Source organism: Ctenopharyngodon idella, chromosome 23, assembly GCF_019924925.1.
Source record: "Ctenopharyngodon idella isolate HZGC_01 chromosome 23, HZGC01, whole genome shotgun sequence".
Classification (NCBI taxonomy): Eukaryota; Metazoa; Chordata; class Actinopteri; order Cypriniformes; family Xenocyprididae; genus Ctenopharyngodon; species Ctenopharyngodon idella.
The window spans coordinates 7,034,841-7,059,581 of NC_067242.1; the positions used below are offsets into that span (position 1 = coordinate 7,034,841).

General features: G+C 36.0%; 2 protein-coding genes across 15 annotated transcripts in view; one reads left to right on the forward strand and one right to left on the reverse strand.

Annotated features, from left to right (window-relative positions):
* Nucleotides 1–716: 716 nt before the first annotated feature.
* On the forward strand, nt 717–17,364 carry kcnj12a (potassium inwardly rectifying channel subfamily J member 12a). Its single transcript, XM_051882189.1, has 2 exons — nt 717–1,295; nt 10,804–17,364. Exon 2 carries the CDS (start codon nt 10,963–10,965, stop codon nt 12,274–12,276), a length of 1,314 nt encoding a protein of 437 aa, XP_051738149.1. The 5' UTR covers nt 717–1,295; nt 10,804–10,962; the 3' UTR covers nt 12,277–17,364.
* A 5,902-nt stretch (nt 17,365–23,266) lies between these two features.
* The window catches only part of si:ch73-103b11.2 (myosin phosphatase Rho-interacting protein), a 50,620-nt gene continuing 49,145 nt past the window's right edge, over nt 23,267–24,741 (reverse strand). For all 14 annotated transcript variants that reach the window (XM_051882130.1, XM_051882127.1, XM_051882126.1 and 11 more), the window contains one exon: nt 23,267–24,446. In XM_051882130.1, coding sequence (XP_051738090.1) covers nt 24,375–24,446 — 72 coding nt within the window. In that variant the 3' untranslated portion in view covers nt 23,267–24,374. The remainder of the gene's footprint in view (nt 24,447–24,741) is intronic.

A 24,741-nucleotide genomic window follows, 5' to 3' on the forward strand; every position in this document is an offset into this window, starting at 1 on the left:
AACCAGAATATTTTTTATGTTTTTTATGTTTTAACTCAGATTCTGTTTGGCTAAGACGGCTTGAGAGTGAGTAAATCTTGGGATGATTTTCATTTTTGGGTAAACTATCCCTTTAAATTGTAACATATTTATACATTATAATAGTATTTGTTGTATTGCCTTTAATATTTACTGATTTTATAATTAAATAAAAGTATTGTACTACATTACTATTATACAGCAAAAATAATTAAAATTGTAAAATATTTATACATTATGATAGCATTTGTTAATTTATACTGATTTTATGATTTTTAAATTAATGCATTATAATGTTTTACTGTAATGCACTACAAATTGCCATATTACAGTAATGGGAATTTAATGAGAATTAATAAAACATCCAGATGCATTACATTAATGGCACTGTAATTTGGTGGTAAAGTGTGCTCAGATGTCATGAAACTGTCACGAGTGCTGCGGGAAAAGATCAGACACCCCCAAAATTGCATTCACACACACAAGCAAATAAAAAACCTTTTCATAGAGGAAGATGAAGAAAGTTAGTGAGGTTCTCTCTCTCTCTGTGTGTGTGTGTGTGTGTGTGTGTGTGTGTGTGTGTGTGTGTCCGTATGACCACAGCAGAGCATCAAGTGACAAAACGCTGGAACGCTTGTGCCGTGGGAGGGAGAAAAAGAGCGGGAGGGGTGAGAGAGAATGAGAGAGACAGACAGAGATGAGATGAGAAAAGTGCAGTACTGATAGATCTGATGGCAGATGAAGATGAAGTAAGCAGGTGCATGAGAGAGAACTGGCGTATTCCTCCCTCATTTTGGGGGGACAAGAAGATCTGAGTACAGAAAGAAAAGAGGACAGTGTTTTATCCATCAGGAGTGGAGGAGAGGAGGAGGAGGACATGCATTTCTCCAAACTGAAGTATTTCTTCATGACTTTCTGCCCATCACGAGCTCACTGATGCTGTGATTCAGTCAGAACTCATTCACTAGAGGGTCATTCAGTTGGAGTGAGTGTTTTGGGCTGTTTCTCTGTTTCTGATTTGGAATATATGCGCTTTTTAAATGGGAAGAATGAAAAAACAAGTGGAACATAGGATATGAATCTGAAATGGACAATGCGTGTGTGTGAGGTCGAGATGGCAGAGCTCTGGATCCCCATCACGAGCTGCACAAGCTCTCATCAAATGCTCCAGTTTGGATAACGCAACCACAACGCCATAGCACACTTGTCCTGTCTTTGTGCACACACACACACACACACACACACTCAGAGGGCGAGGACCCCTTACAAAACGCAAGGTAAGCAACATCCGTCTAAAACTTTACCAGTGTTTTCTCATGTGTTGGAATGCAATATACTTTTAGCTGCTAGAATCTCAATTATATGCACATTTATTGCATATTACATCATTGCTGTCAATGCAAATTAAAACAATGCTCTAAAAATAAACAGAGAAAGTTCATAAAGGGTTAAACATAATGACCGCACAGCAGCTGGGGTCTATGATATTATTACTGCATCAAATACGACGGGTCTGAGCGTAAGTATAAAACTAATAAATTAAAGTGTAGAACTATTGTAAAAATTGTTTAGATACATATATAAACATGAAATAGGAAGCAAATATGAAAAAATCAATAATTAATATTAAAATTATATCTCTATATATACAATATTAATAATAATAATATTAAATATTAACACTAAATAATTATTTAACAGTGCATAAATGTTTTAACGTGTGCTGGGAAGGATCGGTCACTGAACTTCATTAGAACATCGTTAACTGACCCGATTATAATGACCTGATATTGAGCAGAAAGTTATGCATACTAAGTACGCATATGTGTTTTTCAGAGCGTGCTTTAGGAATATTTTGGAGCACAGGAATTTTTGCTGCCATCTGAATAAAGTAAAAATAAGCCGTACTTATAATAGTGCAAGAATGGACAGAATGAGCCTGTAAACTGTCACACGCGTGTCTTTATCTCTGATGAGTCCCACTCTTATTATCTCCCTGACATTCAGAGATTCCTACAGTGAAGTACATCACAACTGACCTCGAGCTTTGAATAACAAACCCAGACACTATTTACTTCGTTTTCCCAAATGAGGGCGTCCCAAAGGGAAGTTTTGTCAAATTGAGCTCACTTCTTTTGTCTCAGAGTCCCTGACTCACACATGCTTCTGTTCAGGAACTATTTCAGTAAAGATGTTGACACAGAAGAACACGATGTGTGTGTGCAGATGAAAGTGTGTGTGTGAGAGCATGACGGTCGTGTTAATGTCATCCGTTACCCTGCTGAAGAGGTCAGAGCTCCTCTCACCCCTGGTGCCTATAAACTACTCATTCATCTGATACACTCTTAAAAATAAAGCTTCTTTATTGACATTGATGGTTCCATATAGAACCTTTGACATCCATCCATGGAACCTTTCCATTGTTCTTTAGATTTTAAAATGTTCTTCATACTAAGAAAAAAAGATGGTTCTTCTTTGGCATCGCTGTGAAAACCCCATTTTGGAACATTTATTTTTAAGAGTGTATTTTATAGTATTTTACCAGCTGATGATGACCAACAAAACAATGTAAACCCACATGCATATGAATAATTTAACCAGACGTGTAGAAATGCATCACTGACCACTTTCACATGGATACAAACAAACAATCCGACTATGGGTTTTACTCTGCATAATACATTATTTGATGCATTTGCATTGCTCATGCAGCAGACTTATGGTTTTTTGTTTGTTTGTAGCTGAGCATGTGATTGTCCGGTAAATGCATGTACCATAAAATAAAAAAATTCTAATAATACATTATTAAAATAGTACAGTAAAAATGTATAACTTATGTAATAACTGTATGTTTAATATAAAATCAGAGCAAAAGTTTCAAGTTCAAACATGAATATGCATGAGGCAAAGGCTTTTTAACAAAATAGGCTTGAATATTAATTCAGAATTTCTGATTATAATTTTAATAAACATTTTAACATTACCTAATGATCTGTCAAGCATTGCATAATGCAGTTTTCTTTAAGTGTTACCAATATTGCTGCTTGGCACTGAAACTGCATGAAGAAAACAGCAGGTAGCATTAAATACTGCCGAAAACTAGGCCGCAAGCGGCGAACATGAGTCATTAATCATGATATGCTCCATATCATAAGAACAGCTCTGTTAAGATGTTAAAAGAAAACTGTCACATTTAAATTAAGTCAAATACTTAAAATTTGGAGACTAATGTATGCAATGAAGTTCAGGTCAGTTCACTGTCAAATACAAACGAATCCACATATGCAAGGTCAAAGTTCATTGTAGGAAACTGTCTGTAATTCCTCTCATCTACACCTTCTGGACAGAATCTCACCTGCCATCAGAGTCAGATGATGATAAAAAAGCAATTCAATACTGCAAATTATTAAATAATTCATTGACCACATGGTAACCTGATTAAAAGCCGTCAGAGAGAATTTGAGAGTGACAAACCGTTGGTTTATCTGTCGTGACTAGAAATACTGTCAACATTACAGTATCTGTGACCATGTAGTCTTGTTCTTTTAGCCATATTAAATTATATATTTGACTTGACGTAACATTAATTTGTCACAAAAATGAAAAATAAGCTGCAATTTTTAAAATTTTTGCCGCTTGTTAAATTAAAGCAAAACAACTGCTGAACATTTTGTGTCTACTTAATTTAATTGTGTCCAATCTACTTAAATAGGTAAAACTTAAGTTTACTTACTTTTTCTGAGTTTAAATTTTTGTAGCATTAACTGAAAGTGGGCAGTGGATTTTTAGTTCCCAGCATGCTTTACATAATGCTGAATCAGGAGAGTAAATGTTGAAATTAAGTGTTATTTTAAGTGTTTTTGAGTACAGGGAAACATGTTTAATGTTCAGTTATGTATGACATTTAAAAGTTATTTTAAACATATAATAACAATCAAGAGTTCATTTTACTCACTTTTTATAAGTAATTAGTTGTAATACATTGACAAATGTTAGATTTACTCAACATATGGGATGAACTTTACCCAAACAAACGGAGTGCAAATTGTTACCCAAATTGTATTGAGTAAGTTTGTTTTAGGTGCTTCATATACTGATAACCAACACTGTAAACTTCTTAACAGTTCAGTTTTTATGAAAAAAACCCTGCTTCTGTCATTCCCATGCCCTACATTCTGTTCGCTTCGGTTCACGGACAGACATCATGACATTCTCCGGTCAAATCTGCTGCTACAACCTAGAACTCACCGTTCCCTTACAAGTCAACTACCTCCTGAGGGTGAGCCGTAGCCCAAAAATCAGGCAACACACCACCTTACGTCACAACTTTTTGATAAAAAATGGCTTCTTGTTCATGCACAATACTTCACAATTTGTTAAATTTCTTTAATATCCATGTAGAACAGTTGTTAAAGAGCTATTTCTACCTGATCTGCCCCTTAAAATCACTTTCACTGGTGCAATTTTGTATATTTTGACTTGATTAAAACTTGTTACTTTAGATATCACATTTCCAAATTACAGTGAATGCATTTAATTGCATGAAAAAGATTGTTTTTATTCAGTGTAGTTTATTTATTTAGATCTATTTACATCTTGCCAATTTTACATTTTAGTTGCAGGATTAGTCTTTTCTCAAAAGCATTCACAAGCTTTCTCTTTCAAACTCTGTCACCTGAGACAGCGGTGGTAAAAGGCCTGATGCTGATGACGGCCTTGAAATGATGCAAGACAGTGAGAGCTCAGATACAAGACAACACTACAGTGTTTCTGTGTGTGTATGAATGCATGAGTGTGTGTGCTCAGATCAGGTATCATGTTTTCAGGTAGAAGGCAGACAGCACAGAGACACCGTAATTATGTAATGATGTTATCAAGTATCACATTAAACACAAACAGACCTTGTTGTGAAAATAGTGAAAAGGGAGGAAAAATCACAAAAAGTGCACTCTCTTCATAGTTAACCATAGTAACTAGATCGACTTAATCTAACTATCTAGAGAACAGGTTATCATAGGGCTCTTTTGACTTTAGCCAGGTTCACACTCTATGATTTTGGCCACGATTTGGCCTTCTGAGACAAATTTTGTGAATCCTAATAGATTCCTCTGACCGTAGGCCAAAAGTTTGACATGTTTGCCGATAGATGATTAATGACTATTGCGATTCAATTTTACCTCAGATGAAATTCTGTCAGTGTCAGGAGTTTTGAGGCGCAGTCCTGCAGTGTGACTTCTACGACAACCGTCAGATCAAAAACCAATAGAAACGCAGAACCTGATGACACAGTTAGTGAGACAACAACAAACCACCACTTGCTCCACACGTCTTCATTTTTTCCTGTTTTTGAGAAAAGCCATAATCAAAATTAACTCTAGAGATTGTTTGTGGTTTGCTAGTCACCATGTCTATTCTATTCCAAATGTGTAACGGATTGATGATGTTGCGTGCGGATTGATGCATCTTGTGTGCATCGGTTTTTAATGTGTCTTGACTGCCGTACATCTGAAATTAATGACAACTGAGATCCTACAGCATGACATGGCTTATTATGATTGTACAGTCGTAACAGACTATTATAAATCATACAGTGTTGCACCCGACTTTAGACCAGCTACCATCCACCCATATCCCCTAACAACCAACACACACTTAAAATACACTTTAAAAGTGAATAGCAACACCCTGGCAACCACCCACAACACCCTAGCATGATGAAGGAAGCTTTTGCACAAGTTTGTTCAGAAAATATCCAAAAACTGCAAAGAGATTATATATTACACAATAAGAATTATATTCAGTCTTATGAAAATTTAAAAAAGCACAGCAGAAAATCTGGAGATATTGAATATCAAATGGGCATATGTATTGTGTTCTTCAGTGTTGTTATTGTTAGCTAAAACTAAAACTATTAAAATTGTTTTCAGCAATTGAAATGAAGCTGAAACAAAATAAAATATATGAAAAAATTTAGCAAACTTAAAGAAAATTAGAAATGATGCCTGAAATAAAATGTTTAAACGGAAGAATGACTAAATGACTAAAATTAAAATTGAAGTAAAAATAAAGATAAATAAAAACATTAAAAAAACTAACAAAAATGACAAGAGCACAACAAAATTTAACTAAAATTAAAATGCAAAACTGAAAATGTGAAAAAACAACTCAACAGTTAAAAATATCAATAAATACTATAATACTATTACTATACAATACAAAAATAACACTGAAGCAAACGCCACTCACAGTTTTTCCGAAAAACGTAAAGAAATTATGTAATAAGAAATTATATTCATTTAAAACAACACAGGGGCAAACTTGAATATTAAATGGCCATACTGTATATATTGTGTTTTCCCAGGTTTTGTTATTATTAACTAAATCATTTTTGTTTATTTGACATAAAGCTTAAATAAAACAAAATATAAATAATAGATGAAAAACTTAAAACTAATAACAATGATAAAAGCACATAAAATTACTAAAACAATCTGATATTAAAATAAAAGCTAATTCAAAATGTAATGAATACTATAGTAAATAATCCTAAAATAACAGTGGTGTTCTCCAGAAGAGCAGATATTAATGTGAAATACAAGCGAGTAGTGTAAGTGTGACAGTAATGACGTCGCTCTATGATATGCAGAAGCAGGCCAGACAAATAAAGCACGAAACCTCTCTGAGCGCTCGACTGTATATATTTAGATATCAGGCCACAGGGTTTCCTCCCTTCTTGGTCTTTGTCGTACATCAGTTCTGTCTCTCTCCCCTATTTTTTGCTTCATAACCTTCATTTATTCCACGTCTTATGTTAATTTTCTATCTATGCCCAGCTAACTCATCGCCCTCCCCCCCTTCAACCCACTTAGCGCCTCTAGAGGATTGTGGGACGGCACCCATGGCCAATGCCTCATACAGACACAGGTCTCCTGAGTGTCTGAATGATGTGTTTAAAACTCAAGCATGTGTGCGCAAACACTCTCAAACACACACTGGGCTCTTGCACAGACTCCCAAAATGTTAACACCCCTTTTACGTCATTTTTACTTTGGCGCAAATGTTACAGAGGGTAAGATTTGAGTCTCTTGAGGGACATCTGTGGTTTTGAGTTTATCCGTGTGTGTGTGTGTGTGATCTGATAGCCAGAACATCTCTGTTGTGTTAAGCAGCTTTAAAACAGAGCTCTGATCAATAATGTAGAAGCCGAGAACAAAAACACCTACATGAGAAACCTGAAATGAATCCAGCATCCTGCCTCAACCTGGACAAACTAATTTCATACAATATCCAGCCTGTGTGATGCCAAGCTAATATCATAAATATTAGCAAAACAATCTGACCTTAAAATGACCCCAAAACAAAACAGCCTCAATTACATTTTTTTGTCCAAACATAAAACACGCACCAATGTCACATACTGTATCAAGGTGAAACTGAAGTAAGTACGTGAATACACTCTTTTTGGCACATTTTAGCTCTAAAACCTAGTGACCTTCCTACCTAGAAAGCATTTTAAGGCATCATGGGCCAAAGATTGGTCACATTTTACAGCAGCATTGCATGAATTCGTCACAAAGAAAGCAGAAAGACGTAGAACAAACTCAGGATGGCAGAGGAAGTAAGAGAAGTTATGACTATACATATAGATACTTATATTTTATTTGATGCAGCAAATTAAAAGTTTAGTCCAATAAAAAATTTTAATTTTCAATTTTCAGTCGCTTACATTGCTCCATTTCAGACATTCTGCGAGTTTCCACCGCAGGAACTTTCCCCAAGAACTTTGGGGTGTTACTCGGCGTGTTTTCACACCTGTAGATCGATTGCATTGTTCCGAAACAGGGACTAAATTTGTTACAATGTTGCATTTTCTGCTTGGTTCGGTTTGCTTTCACAAGGCAATACTTCAAAGCAATGTGTTTATGCAAATCACATGCGTGTACAACTGTCCCCTTATTGGTCAGAGTTTTCTCAGCGTCATCCATTAAAATGATTGACAAGTTCGCTTCATGAGCATTTTGGCTTTTTTTGTACTGTCGAGACATACGCAAACACTATACGAATGTAGCCATCATTCCCTCTGTTAAATTATATACTGCATTCAAATTAATTCAAGCGAGCGAGCTCTCCCAGCGCTGATAGGCTAACAGTGTCAAGACACATGGAAATACTATATGAATGTTATAATGCAGCAAGAGCTAACTCACTCACAGAATCGAACACTGCTGCATTTTATATAACACATTTCCCACTATGAAATATGATATTGGTCCGTTGGGTCGGATTTCTTTCACACCACAAGCGAACCACTCCAGAGTTCATTTGCAATTGCGCCAAGACCACCTCGTTCAGTCGGTCTCGGAGCGGGTTCTGAGTGCGATTGCTGTGTTCACATATGCCTAAACGAACCGAGCCAAGGGAGAAAACACACCAGGTTCTGAAACAAACGACCGCAGGGACCAGGGTCTAAATGAAGTTCCAGGTAAAAATTCCCCCCTCAGAAAGTCCATGCTTGGAAGGTAGTACTATTAGGGCTGCACGATAATGGTTAAACTGATATTCACGATTATTTTGCTCAAAATCATAATCACGATTATTTATCACGATTATTCTCTAAAAAAGGGTTATGTAGTTATGGCCATTTTGCATGTTCTTTACCAACCTACATTTCACCCAAAAGGCCTGTAGGTGACAACCGACTTCATTTAACCAACTATGATAACTTCGTTGGATGGTAAATCAATACAAAACACATGGTTTTGGTGAGTGCTTTGTAATCTGTATTCACATTAGATTTTAAAGCAACACAATTCGTTTGCAAATGAGACAAAACAGATTCAGATTGCCCTGAAAATTCATAAAGCAAAGAACGATGCTTTTTGATATAGCCTATATATATATAAATGTCCCAATGGCGATATATGATATAATCAACAGATTAACATCATGAAAACTGGTAAAACCTTAGGAACTTCAAAAGATAAAATGGCGAAACTCCTAATATTATTTTAAATAATTCAAAACTATGTTCATTTTCCCGATTGTCACATAGGTTGCAAAAGTGCATTCTGCAAACAGTAAGGTGGAGATCCGTGTTGCATTTGTTGAAATTAATCGCTGAAGGTTTGACCATGGCAGATTTAGTCACACAAATAGTACAAGTAGCTTGTGAAGAAACAAAGACTGGCTGTATGACACTTTCATTGAAGCAGAATTTCGCTGTGGAGATCACTAAACTCCAGCGCACATGTTTGTTTTCAGATCGTCAGTGCTTCTTCCGCATTTAGAGGGAGCGTGTGCACAGAGTTGCCAGATTGCACAGATTAAGTAAAACACCGGGAAGACAGTATATTTTTTAAAGGGAAAAGCTCTATTTGGGGGATTTAAGCTCTTTGCATCTGGCAACAACAAGCATATCCCAAAGAAAAACACGTTTTCAGGATAAATAATGAGCGGACCAATATCATGACGATTATTTGTAATCAATCGAGAGAAGCAGATATCGTTATCGCGATTAAAATACGATTATTCGTGCAGCCCTAGGTACTATTTCAAAGTTCAGGAACTTTCGGTGGGTGGGACTTGGGAGTTGAACATGCTGATTGGTTGACTCCAAGCAGCATTTTATTTCAACCACCATTTTGAAAAGTCTGTTGCGGTGCGTGCAGTAAGAGTTGTTTGCTATTCGAATCAACAATGGAGTTTAAAAACTACGACTGATGGACCGAAAACGAGGTTATTAAGCTTATATGCGAAGGACGAAATCCAGCGGGAACTGGAAAGTCGCTTCCTGGAGGGCCACTGTCCTGTACAGTTTATCTCCAACTTGCCTGGACACACCTATGGAAGTTTCTTTTCCAACAAAATTACCCGGAACAATTTGTCCCAGGAACTTTTTTCCCCCAGATCTTTTGCTGTCTGTATTTCCATCGCAGTCTAAAGTACCTTTAAGATGAGGCAAATTAGTCCGGTGACGTAGGACTGCATGCAACTTTCCAGTTCCTGCTGGATTTTGTCCTCCGCATATACGCTTAATAAAGCCTGAAACTCGTTGATTCGAATAGCAAACAACTCTTAAAGCACACACAAACTTTTAAAAATGGTGGTTGAAATAAAATGCTGCTTGGAGTCAACCAATCAAAATGCTGCATGAACTCAACAATCAGCATGTTCAGCGCTCAAGTCCCAATCTGAAAGTTCCTGAACTTTGAAAAGGTACTACCCCGTGAGAAGGTACTTTCTGAGGGGGAAATTTTTACCCGGAACATCATTTAGACCCTGGTTCCTGCAGTCGAAACACACCGAGTACCACCCCAAAGTCCCTAGGGAAAGATCCTGGAAACGCGGCTTATGTCTAGTAAAGGTGCATTCACGCCATGTCGTAATTACCGCAATTACGTGATTTCAACTTTCAACTTTCACATCCTCCTACAGCTCGTAATTACAGCTTGTAAGATGGGAATTGTCTGAGAGCTCCTACTTGTACTACTACTACTTCTACTGGTTCAGGTGTGTTTAGTTGGGGTTGGAGCTGAACTCTGCAGGAGTAACCACATAACAACATCATAGCAAACACTCTGCAAAACTGCAAAAGTTTCTTTAAGAGTTATAAACAGTACATTTTCTATAACAATGAATACTGCAAATAGCTTTGCATAAAAGCATCTGCTAAAATGATTACTTTGATATAAGAATGTTTTTATATGCAGAGTCACTCTCAAATGCCACCATTCATACAGTTTTATGAACTGATATAAACATGATGATCTGTTTCTTTTTCCCAAGGGTCTGAGGAAACCGAAGTGCTTCTACAGTTGAATTGGATTTGTCCCAACATCACTACAACTAAACCACCCACCACCCTGGACTTGTACTACTACTAAACTGCTCCAAAAGAGAGGGAACACCAGATTGGAAAAATAGGAAGGTGGAGTGCTAAAGAGAATGAGCGTGGGTCGGATTGGTCGCTATAGTATCGTGTCGACGGAGGAGGATGGTCTGCGTTTAACAACCATGCATGGCGGAGGGATGAATGGATATGGCAACGGCAAAATCCACACTCGACGGAAAAGTCGCAACCGCTTCGTGAAGAAGAATGGACAGTGCAATGTGCAGTTCACCAACATGGACGAGAAGTCCCAGCGCTACCTGGCGGACATATTCACCACTTGCGTGGACATCCGCTGGCGCTACCTGGTGATCATTTTCACATTCGTCTTCGTGATTTCCTGGTTGGCATTTGGCTTGGCGTTTTGGGTTATCGCGCTTCTCCACGGTGACCTGGACAACCCGGCGGGCGACGACAACTTCACGCCGTGTGTGCTGCAGGTGAACGGTTTCATCGCAGCGTTCCTGTTCTCCATCGAGACGCAAACGACCATTGGTTATGGGTTCCGCTGTGTTACGGAAGAATGTCCTCTCGCAGTGTTTCTCGTGGTCTTCCAGTCCATCGTGGGCAGCATCATCGACTGCTTCATGATCGGAGCAATCATGGCCAAAATGGCACGTCCCAAGAAGCGAGCGCAGACTCTGTTGTTCTCGCATAACGCCGTCATCGCCATGCGTGACGGGAAACTGTGCTTGATGTGGCGGGTGGGGAACTTGCGTAAGAGTCACATCGTTGAGGCGCACGTCCGAGCGCAGCTCATCAAACCGCGGGTTACGGCCGAAGGCGAGTTCATCCCGCTCGACCAGCTGGACATAAATGTCGGTTTCGACAAAGGACTGGACCGCATCTTCCTCGTCTCGCCAATCACCATCCTGCATCAAATCGACCAGGAGAGCCCTCTGTTCGGCATCGCTAAGCAGGACCTCGAAACAGCGGATTTTGAGATCGTGGTCATATTGGAGGGCATGGTGGAGGCCACGGCCATGACGGCACAGGCGCGAAGCTCCTACCTGGCCAGCGAGATCCTCTGGGGGCATCGATTCGAGCCAGTACTATTTGAGGAAAAGAACCAATACAAGGTCGATTACTCACACTTCCACAAGACCTACGAGGTGCCGTCCACCCCTCGCTGCAGTGCCAAGGACATGATGGAAAACAAGTACCTGGTGGTGCCCAGCGCCAACTTCTGCTACGAGAACGAGCTGGCGATCCTGAGCCACGAAGAGGAAGAGGATAACAGTCCGGAAAGGATAAAGCCAGAGCGAGCGAGGAGCCTCAGCCCGGAGAGAACCCCTCGACATGATTTCGACCGACTGCAGACCCCTCGCTGCACGGAGCAAAGGTCATACCGAAGGGAGTCAGAGATATGAACCTTTACTATGACCTTTTTGATACTCGAATTTCATGTTTCGTTCCTGGAGATACTGGAGCTTCTAAAATGCAGAACAATGCAAAGTGCCATACGGAGAGAGTGAGCGAGTGAATGAGCGAAAAACAAAGGAGTGAATGTGTGAAAGCTGGAGAGACGTTTAGCTGAGATGGGAGATGCTGTTTCGAAGAGAGAGAAAGGCAGTAGGAATCTTTTTATCCTGCACGGAAAAACTTGAATCTTTTCCTCGTTTTGTTTCATGACAATAGTTTAGCTGTTAAACTTTTGATTCATAAAGGGGTAGCTCACCCAAAAATGAAAATTCTGTCATAATTTACTCACTCTCATGTCATTCCAAAACTGTATGACTGTCTTCCGTGGAATGCAAAAGAAAATATTTTGAAAAAATTATAACAAAAATATATATTTGTAAAAAAGAAAAAAAGTTAATAATAAAAATGGTTTCATTAAATAACACTGTTAACTAATAAAAATATAATAAAATTATATATATGAAATTATATAAAAAGCTTTATATTATATATGTTTTTTAATAAATTTATTATAAATTGTAACTTCTTTCTTATTATATGTTTTGATATATTTTATAAACACTGATATCCAACCTGCGCCATATTTGTTTGAAGAGCTATTTGGTTTTCTATTACATAGAAATCTATCATTTGGCTTCAGAGCACTGAATACAGTCGTATAGACTTTTAAGAGCCGTGGTCACTGAAAACTATATATAATGAACTAGGGTTGCAATGTGGCAGAAAATTTACAGTAAATTTACGGAAACTTTCCAGAAACTTTCCATGGGAAATTTAGAAATATTCCAAATTTATGGGAATTAAAGGGAATTAAATAGAAAATTGGGGTAATTTATACAAATTGTATCATATACAAACATTAATATAAACATTTTGTTTGGTCATAAGCAGACATGCATGCAAACTAATACAAATTTTAAAAATTTAAAAAGTCAAATTTTTGACTTTGGTTTATTCGTGAGTAGAACTTTCAGTCAGTGAAAAACAAATAAACATGAATGTTGAATAAAATAAACATATTCTATATGTGCTGTGTGCATGTGATCGAGGAATGCGGAGGCTAGAAATTCAACTGAATTTGCATTAAATCTAGTTGTTTTTAATAAAGATTATGCTGCAAGATGTTCTTTTCAACTACATTTAAGTTCTCTCTCATAGGTTAACCTGCAATTTACAGTTTATTCCCATTAATTCTTGTTAATTCCCATATATTCCCGCTAATTCAAATGGAAAGATTCCAACTTTTGCAACCCTGCTATAAACTGTCATGTAGAAAAGCACTGCAGGAAGTTTCCTTTTAAAAAATCTCCTTTTGTGTTCCACATAATAAAAAAAAAAAAAAAAAAAGATAACAGCATACACATTTGAAACGACATGAGGGTGAGAAAACTATGACAAAATAATGAAAAAATAAAGAAGATTAATTTTGGAGAGCTATTCCTTTAATGTGTAAATATTTCTGCATAGATACATGGTTTTGTGTGCGATATTCATTTCTAGCAAGAGAGAAAAACAAAGACAATGTTACATTTACGAAGAGCGATATTAGTAAATTTATTTTTGCATTCAATTCGAGCACAAATGACAAGCAATGCCAGGGCACACTATCCCTGGAGATCTACACACACACATTGATCAGTGAGACATGATAAATTCCCCTTTACAACTGCACTACCTAGACAGACCATGTGAACAATGTGAGCACCTGAGTGTGTGTGTGTGTGTGTGTGTGTGTGTGTGTGTGTGTGTGTGTATGTGTGTGTTTTGTGCAGCTGAGCACAATGCCTCGTGTGAGACGCACAAGGAGAAGGTTAAATGGCAAACTCTCCTAAAACTACAACATGCTCAAGCATATATGTTATATATATTTACAGCAAAATAGAGAGATATATATTTAGGTAGATAGATATATAATGTAGACATTATCAGTTTGCACCATGTAACCTAATATAGTGGCAGATCTTCAGAGAACTCACTGGGATAATCATCTTATTTTAACTATTTAGATACTTCATCTTTTGTCCCTGAGGCTCTGACAGAAAAGCCTGATAGAAAACTCTGTGTGAATCCAGAAACTTCCCTTCAAATGTCGTATTTTAATACATTTACCTCTGTCTTCATATATTTCAACTTCCTGCTGAATTTTTCATAAAGAGAATGGGATTCAAGAATGCCAACATTTACTGCATTTCTATAAATATATATAAAAAAGAAATTACATGCCTAACTAACTTGAAATATAAAGATTGAGAATGATAGTGTCTCAAAATATTCACTGATCTATGCACACGGTCGGACTGAGTGTTGAATACAATCTGCATTTCATCATCTTCTCTTTTCTATTATTGCGACAAAAACCTCACATCTTGAAGCATTTTAGCTGTTCATTTAAGGAATTTTCCAGGTTAAATAAAGCTGTCAATTATTACAAGAATAACATAATTTAATCAGCGTTTCATGTAAAAGCAAACAAAAATCATGTTTACAGTAATGCACTAAGGAAGTCTATGGGGCAAGGCATTAAAGGTGCAATGTGTAAAATTTGTGAGGATCTATTGACAGAAATGCAATATAATATACATAACTATGTTTTCAGTGGTGTATAAAGACCTTACATAATGAACCGTTATGTTTTTATTACCTTGAATGAGCCATTTCTATCTCATACACCCCTCCAAATCAAGTCACCATTATGCGCCGGCATGTTTCTACAGCAGCCCTAAACGGACAAACACTCTACAGAGCATGTTTCGTCAACGTGTTTGTTCTTCTTCTAAATCGTTGGTGTTTTTAGAGGCAGCTTGCATCGTCACTACGTTGAATATGCACGAAGAAGTAGTAGTAGTAGTAGTCCTCTGGTTTGTTAGAAGCAGAGACCATTCTTTGTTAGAAGTAAGAAGAAACCTCATTGCTTGACTGGCTAACATATTCTCTGCTGTCTCAGACGATGACATCTTTGACTTGTGTTGGCCAGACGGCCACCGTAGCTGTCTACGTAGGCAATCTTTAAAGGTATCACAGGTGTAATGCATGTTTATTCAGAGAAAACTTCTTTTGGCCAAATTCCAACGCACCATCACATTTATCCGATTTGCTTTGCGAATTGTTTGCTTCAAACCAGTGATTCAGAGCGTGTACCAAACTGCTAAAGTCATGTGATGTCACAACGATCGGTCTGCGCAGCGGACATCTTTCGTTACGTTTCGAAACGCTATTGTGCATAGCTAATTTTTGAACAGTTTTATAATGTATACATGTTTAATTACACATTTATATAATAAAAAAAGGGGAAAAGTAGTAGTTAAAGGCACAGTTCACCCAAAAATTAAAATTATGACATCTTACCCTCAAGTTGTTCCAAACCTGTATGAATTTCTTTCTTCTGCTGAACACAAGATATTTTGAAGAATACGGGTAACCAAACAGTTGAAGGAACCCATTGACTTCCATAGTATGGAAAAAAATTACAATGGAAGTCAATGGTGCCATTCAACTGTTTGGTTACCGAATACCAACATTCTTCAAAATATCTTCTTTTGTGTTCAGCAGAAGAAAGAAATTCATACAGGTTTGGAACAACTTGAGAATGAGTAAACGATGACAGAATTTTAATTTTTAGATGAACTATCTCTTTAATTGTCTCTTATTGGCGTGAAAAGAAAACCCTACAAATAAAACAATATTTATACAGACACTACATGGAATTTGATGATTCGTAGATTTCATTTAATTGATTGTACTTTCAAAAAATTATTTACAATTTTCGTAAAAGGTGTCTATGCATGTTTAGACTGAGGTTTCGTTGCATCTGACACCGTTTTGACCAGTAAGATGTCGGTTCGGAGTTTTGAAAAGCTCCGTTTCATCCAAGATGGCGGCTAAGGAAAATGTTGATGTAAATATAATTATATTTTAGTCACCAAAACTAAAGTAAAAATCATTCAATCTGATTAAAAAAAGATTTTATTCAATATTTGTGGTATATTTTATCCTAATCACGTTGTTGGTATCAGGTCTACTGGAATCCAGTGAGTCTTGTTGGCCATGTGCTTCATATAAAATGCTATTTGAATGATCCTTATGTACAGTAGAGCCAAACTCATCACTTATGAGGTTATATAGACAGCAAGGGTGCTTACTAGGTTTTGGGACAGAGGCACTGTTACCACCACAAAACATTATACAGTTGACATAGAGTTAGTGATAAAAACTACTTAATTACCTTGATGTGTACAGTTAACCTCTTAGATCCTGTCAAGACCATGTGAAGCCAGGCAGTAAACAGCAACTTTTCCACGGTTTGTGCAAAGAAAATAGACTTTTTACGTGGAGAAAACGCCACCTACAGGTGTTTTAGCGCAAACGCAGATGTTCATCCGCCTCGAAAAGTAGTTCCATTTCAAAACGATGAATTAGACAACTTTAGAGCTAATATAACACACATTTTGCACTGAATAATTAATATAAGCGCTTTAACATACGTTTTAAAAGTATAAGCTGCACATTTCTGTTTTTAAACTATCTGGAACGTCTTGCCCCATAGACGCCCATTATAAGCGCAAACACCATTTTTGCTTGTTTTCATCAACGGAGCTACAAAAATTGTCTGGTGTGATTGACAATATGTCAGATGTTTGAGATGAGCTTTGGCTGTATTAGACCCATATTCATTTAAAGAGAAAGACAAAGGACAAAATAATCACTCAATATTAGAAACTGTGGCTCAGATTGAATGCTGCTCCTTATCTGTGTGTGTGTGTGTGTGTGTGTGTGTCTTATGCCACTGTATGATAGTATGAAGGGCACATTCATGAAGCAATAATGAAAAGATCAAAGCAATATGTGATTTATCAACCACAATTTTTCAGGACAAAAACATTTCGATTTTACCAGTTTGAAGTGAAGTGAAGCAATGTATTCATTGAGAAAGCACAGAGAGTTACAATAACTTTTGTGAGCTGTACTGTACAACTTTTTTTGTAAAAAAAGAAAAAGAAAAAGAAAAATATTAAGAAATGAAGACTAGGTCAATCTCTGCTTCTGCTGTTTCACTATTATTCCAAAGCATGACATTATACACCTGTGAACACATATGTGAATACATGGAGCTTACAACAGACCACAAAACAAAATTAACAAAGGCATGATGAGGGTTATAAAACAGCCAAGTCAAAGCAGAGATCTGAATCATATAGAAATGCTGTGGGGAGTAGAATTTCTGTAGGGAGGGCAAAGCTGCTGAAAACAGCCAATTTAGGACACTGAACGACAATGACAAGAAACGCCTACGAGACGTGATTTCTGCCAGAGAGAACGACACCTGCTACTGAAGCTAGAAGAGAAAACGGCATTTTAATTTGCGTTGTACTGGAAACAAAATCTTTACAGAGACTCATCAGTTATTTGTCAAAATGGATCTGATTCAATATTGCTAACATGAAGATCAATAGGCTACATGCAAACATTTATGGGGTGTACAAACTTTTTCACAGACTTTAAAGTCTTTCGACCATACTAGAAAAAAAACTGTGAAATTTATGGTAAAAGTTATAGCAAGCAAAATTAACAACATTTAAGTTTTACAGATTGTCCATTCATGGCAAAAACATTTCGATTTTACCAGTTTATATATACCATTAACATTATTTCAGTTAATAAAATGTTTTTTACTGTAAAAAACTAACATAAAACCCTAATGTACACTGTAAAAAAAATGCTGGGTTAAAAACAACCCAAGTTGGGTTGAAAATGGACAAGTGATGTTTGCCTTTAACTATTGTTTAAAAATGACTGTATTGCATGCTTAAAATGAACCCATTTTGGAAATAAACATTTATTAATAAGTTTGATAAACAATAAACATTTATTAAATTGCTTATTAATGAATGTTCACCTTTTGAACATTATTGTTGCCTCTCGTAATTATGTATCTGATTTTTAATTTACAACCTATTTTGGGTTCATTTTAAGCCAGACATACAGTCATTTTTAAACAATAGTTGGGTTAAATAAAACTACCCAGCACATGGGCAAACATTTAACTCAACCGCTGGGTTAAAACAACCTAATCACTGGGTTTGTCCATTTTCAACCCAACTTGGGTTGTTTTTAACCCAGCATTTACATAACTAATAGGCTACAATAAAAAATACAAATAAAAAATATATAAACATAATTAATCAATTTAAAAACCATCAAATGTGAGTCACAGGGAATTCCGGGAATGTCAGTTTATGGCTTTTTACTTCCAAAAAATGGTACATTTAATAGTATTTTACTGTAAAATTACATAAAATTTAAGGCTAGATTACAGTTTTTCTTTCTATATAGTAAGGGAACCTACTGTTAACCAAATCACAGGTTTTTACTGTAGCATTTTTAGTCTTTTCAGCCATTCAGAATAGTATTGAGAATGCCTTTTATTACTGAAACATGATGAAGAGTTGCAGCTTGAATTCAAACTTTGAATTAAAGTGAGCTGAAGTTCATATACTGTAATGTTGGTTTGATAAACCCTTGTTGGAAAGTGAAAAATATTTAAAAAGCCTTAGTTTGACGGTTTTTAAACCTTACAGAGAAGATACAGTTTAGTGTAATACAGATAGGACTAATTTTGAATGACGCCATTGACCAAAACTCAAGTAATCCAGTGAGATGTTTAATAACGCATGAAGCCCAACCGAATCACCCTGCAGAAGAAACACTTAATCAAACACGACATTAAAACAGAAAACCAGTGAGACTGAAGCCCCAAACCAACCTGCACAAACAAACAGATGTACAGCCTACAGGTAACGGCTTCCGCTAATCATTTGCATATGTATTTATTAATACATTTATCTACACCTCGTTATGATTTGTCCTTCAGCAGGACGCTTCACACTGGAGTTCAGCTCCGTCTCTGTGGTTTCTGTTTCCATGGAAACGTAACAGAACATTCTCCTCACAACGTGGTTCCAGGTGTCCTGCATCGTCTTACATGAGGATATAATAATTCAAGAAAAGGAGAGTAGGGTGAGGGAAGCAACGGAAGCTCAACATTAAGAATCTTCCCTGATTAGATCATTACAGATAACAACAACCCTGCAACAAAGTATCATTTTTTTTTAACCCTGCAACAAAGTATCGTCTTTTTTTTAACCCTGCAACAAAGTATCAATCTGCAGTTATTTATTTTTATATAACAGCTCTTTAAATATCAAGTTAAGGCAAGACACCACAGGTGAACAGGGTAAAGATGTCAACTAATACATACATTAGGACAATTGCTTTGCATAACAACTTTTCTGGAAAGTTACACAAAATTCTAGGTTAAAAACAACCCATGTTGGGTTGAAAATGGACAAACCCAACGATTGGGTTGTTTTAACCCAGCAGTTGGGTTAAATGTTTGCCCAACCTGCTGGGTAGTTTTATTCAACTCAACTATTGTTTAAAAATGACTGTATTGCTTGCTTAAAATGAACTCAAAGTATGTTGGAAATTAACATTTATTAATATGTTTAATAAATGAATATTTATTAATAAGTTTAATGAATAATAATTAAACAATAAACATTTATTAAATTGCTTATTAATAAATGTTCACCTTTTGATTATTATTATGTGTCTTATTTTTAATTTCCAACATATTTTGGGTTCATTTTAAGCCAGCCATATAGTCATTTTTAAACAATAGTTGATTTAAATAAAACTACCCAGCAGGTTGTGCAAACATTTAACCCAACTGCTGGGTTAAAACAACCCAATCACTGAGTTTGTCCATTTTCTACCCAACTTGGGTTGTTTTTAACCCAGCATTTTTAGAGTGTTGGTTTAAATATGCAAACGAGGCACTATATAATTAAATATGCATTGACCCTTCCCCAGGAGTTTGATTGACAGGCGATCTAACCAATCATAACGCCATTTTGTCCGACAAAGCAGTCAGGGGAGTTAGTAGACTAACGTAGGTGGATTTGAACTTGAAAAATGGTGTATACTGACGTCTTTCCGCGATTGAAACAACATTCCTTCTGATGTTCATTCATGTTTATTTGATGCTATAAATGAACTAGTAGAGATGATCGGTTCACGAGCCGCTTAAACTGAGGCGCTACAGCGATCTGTCACGACACATTAAAGAGTCACAAAACTTTTTTTATTTTTATTTAAAATTTGAGAATTTGTTTCATATCAAAAGTAACCTGCTCTGTCTTGTCTGTCGACGCGTTGTCAGTGTCCTCTTTGCTCCGCGATGTATTTTTTACTGCGTGAGAACATGATGTGTGGCGTGAGATCGACATTAGTAACTAAAGGGGGCGGGTCTTTGCGAACGGTCAATTTGCATAAAATTCCATAACGGAAATCTGAACATTCTTGTTTTGTTTTGTTGACAATATTAGAGTAGATTTTGGATTTCTATCTCTCCATAGATCAGAAAATACAGTCAAAGCCAGAAAGCACATACATTTTCACCATGATTTAGGAATAAAATGTAATATAAACGAGTCAAATTATATACAAACAAACCCCTCAGTAAAACCCTTCAGAATATAGATAGAAATGAAACTGTAAAGGTTGATATATGAAAGTGATACTGAAGTGGATATTTCAAAAACTTGAAATTTATAGACACAAACAAAATAAAAGTGTATTTGGGATGTTTTCTTTACACTATAGTTTTTTTGCCTTTAGTCCCTTGCCTTAAGGCTTAATTTCATAAAAAGTGAATTGTGTGTGGTTTAAACGCAGCAGTGTTGAGACGAGTGACAGACAGACATGTATGATGGTAAATTTCACACACCAAACCCACATATGCACTTACATAACTGTGATCACAGAGCGTTAACAGCAGAAACATGTTTGTATTTGGGCTTTGAATCCTCAGCTGCTGGATTCATGATTCACAAACGCTCAATAAACGCCTTCGAAATAAACTTCAAAAAATCTGATCAGGGATTTCAAGATTCAAAGCTCTAAAAGACTTTCTCTCCCTCCATCTCTTTCTCAAACAGGTAACACCAGGGTTGTGAAAGATCTTTGCATAAAAATAGTTTACTTTCAATGAATGAATCATGATTTACAGTGGGAAACTAATTATCTTTAACCTTTAATCTATGCAAAGTTTTAACTGATTTTCATGTCTGAAATACAAGCATAAAGGAATAGTTCAGCTAAAATTAAAAATGGTCATCCTCTATTCACCCTGTCACTGGAGTGTTCATATACCGCTCCATATAACAAATATATATATATAACAATCCATATAACAAATTGTCATGTGGGGGTTTCAAGGTTCAAAAAGGGCAAAAAATCAAAAGCATCATGTGTGTTAAAACCCAGGTGAAAAAATATATATAACTTTTTTTTTAAAAGTAGTACACTTGAACCCATGTTTCATACAAAGATGGGCTCAAATGTACTACAAGTGTTAACTAAATATATTTTAATACAGAGATAGTATATTAAAAGCACATTTTGAGTACACTAGATGTTCTTAAGATTATCTTATGAAGTACTAAAGAAGAATTTTTAAATTAGTGCGCAATAATAGAGCACTTTAAGTACATTATGGAAGTGTAGTTTTTTCACCTGAGGACATTTTTGAGTCAAGTGAATTTTGAAGGCAACTTATAAATAAATAAATAAATATTTTCATTAACCAAGTTGCATGATTAGCGTAGGCATAAAATCGTTTGTTTAAAATGCTGTGGCATTTTGTGGCAGAAATCAAGCACTTTGTGTTCACAAAAGATGTCATTATCAAAATGTCAAAAATGCAACTTTTCATTTAACAGAACTACATAATTACCACTGGCTGTCAAAGACAACTGAGATCCAGATTTGAACGCAAAACCCTTGCAAACGAACCGAAATCTACAAGATCAATTCAGGTCAATTACAGACTGAGAGAGAGTTATTATTGTTAACTAAAACTTAAATTAAAAACAAATTCATTATACTTGAAATAAAATAAACATTAACTGAATATGAAACGGTGTGTGTGTGAGCTAGTTGGCAAGTTTTTTTTCTTTCCATTTTTGTTTAAAGTACTAAAACAAACTCAGACTAAATAAACTAAAACTTAATTAAAATACATGTTTAATAATAATAATAATAATAATTTAAAATAACAGCAAAAATACCATTTTTAACTAAAATTAAAATTAAAACATATATAAAATCTAATATAAAAATAAAATCTAATTCAAAATATTAACAAAAACTATAACAGGGCCGGTTTTTGACCATCATTTCTGTCCAGTGTTCTTTTAGTGTCATTGATATGCAATTTATTTATTTTTTTCAATGTTTCCACCGGACACAGGATCACTGGATGGGTCTTATCTTGCTCTCTTGGAAGAAAAAAAAAAAAAAAAAAAAAGCATTATAAAGAGAAACATTAAAAGTAAAACTGAACCGTGACTCCCCCTGCTGGCCAGTACTAACATTACTTCTCAAACGCAAATCCTACACTTTGTTTTTTAAAATCGTAAATAAAACCAAGATTATTGGAGTACGATATACAAAGTAAATCCTACACCAAATGTTTTTCGGTGTACAGACTTCAATATACTTTATTTAGAATACACCGTATATAAAATAATTATAATAGTTGAAATAACTTTTCTCTCAGCTGAATTGTGTGAAGATGAACGCTGGCTGAGATCCAGATGAACATATGCAGTTAATGATGATGACAGTGTTGGAGCATCAGATTACTAGATTAGCTGCTAGACTTCAGTCATCTGCTGCTCATCAGTTTCACCAGATCATGTGTTCAACTCATCTCACGTCATTACGGCTGCACAATACTGTGACATTTTCAATGAAAAATCATTGATTTATTAGTGTGAATGATGAACAGCAGTCATGATAACCGTTCCAAGATGGCGGACGCGTCAGGTTTTTTTTTTTTTTTTTTAAAGAAAGAATTTATCAGTGGATTTCTGATTCAAAACATTTTTATTGTTACAGATGCATCACATTCACGCACACCAAAATAAAAATATTCATACATATAGGCAATTAGGTGTAGACATACCGTGTATACATAGATATAAAGATACTTTTTTTTTTTTCTCTATGCAGACCGAGAGAACAGGATAAAGAACTCTTCTCTAAAACCAAATATTTACAAAGCAAATATTGAATATTATACAGTGAGTTTTCTTTGTTGTGTGTTCAATACTTTCTGACTTCTGGAGCAGAAGGAATAGGCCTATGGAATCACGTGTTTCAAAACACAGAAATCAACGACTCAAAGTGCTTCATATTCATGCAAAGGCCAGTATTAAACATCTGGAACAACACAACGAAAATGTCCCGTGTTCGGAACGAATTACAGGATGAAATAAGCTCACTATCAGTAGCCGAACGAACGCTTTTACGCCGCAACACCCACAGCAGATATCACGTTTGGTTGCTCTATATTTTGCACGTTCATATAAACCAAAAGCAACACAAAAGCAATTAAAACAGCAATTAGATTCTCCTCAAGTAAATGACTTCAGCACATAATCATCTCAGACGATCAAAAACACTCTACAAAACGCACTCGCACTCACGTTACCACGTCATTTCATCTCAAGGTTACAGTACTAGAAAGTCTGAAAAAGTGTTATCACGTACACGACTTATTTACAATATCATTGGCAAAATAACATCTCTCTCTGTGTCAATAATTCTTCTTCTCTCAGAATAATCATAAAAATGTCTCCAGCACCCCGATAAGACAACAGCAGCCAGTTCTCCGTTCAGATGAGAAAGACACACACGTCTAGTGCTCTAGATCAATACTGAGTGTGTTCATATATACTGTGATAATGAGGAATAGCTTCAAGACTTATAGAGACCAATAAAAAGTGTAAAAATATGAGGTTCATCAGAGCTGAAGGTTGGCAAAACAATGTGTCAATATTAAAACATTTCATTCCCTTAATTCACACGAACAATATTAAAACAATCAGAAAGATACAGTTCTTTACCCTGCTTCATCTACCAACCAAGAAGATCTTAATGAAGACAAAAAGAGAGTGAGAATACAAAGAGGAACAAGAGTGTGTTATATCTTTCTGGAGTCTTTAGTTTCGAACAGCTTCATCCTCTCCTGTACGGTCAATCCCTCCTTCAAACTCTGTAAAAGAGAGAGACAAAGAGATGAGAACTTTTTCATACTTAGGAATAAATAAATAAATAAAAACAGTCCTTAATAAGACTTCAGTATGCACACATAAGAGAACTTGTGTTTGATTTCAATCATGTGATCTTTAACCGTTCATAAATGACACTTTTATGAGGAATAACTCAACTTTGATATCATTGCCAGCTAAGGTGGTTATGGTAGATATGGAAAAATAATTTTTAAAAAGGAACCATGTTTACCAAACAATGGCCAATAAAATGTCCAATTAAATTAGATTATCTTCTGT

Bases quoted from the DNA above. Each gene is read 5' to 3' on its own strand.
- kcnj12a (XM_051882189.1), top strand. From the start codon at position 10,963: ATGAGCGTGGGTCGGATTGGTCGCTATAGTATCGTGTCGACGGAGGAG.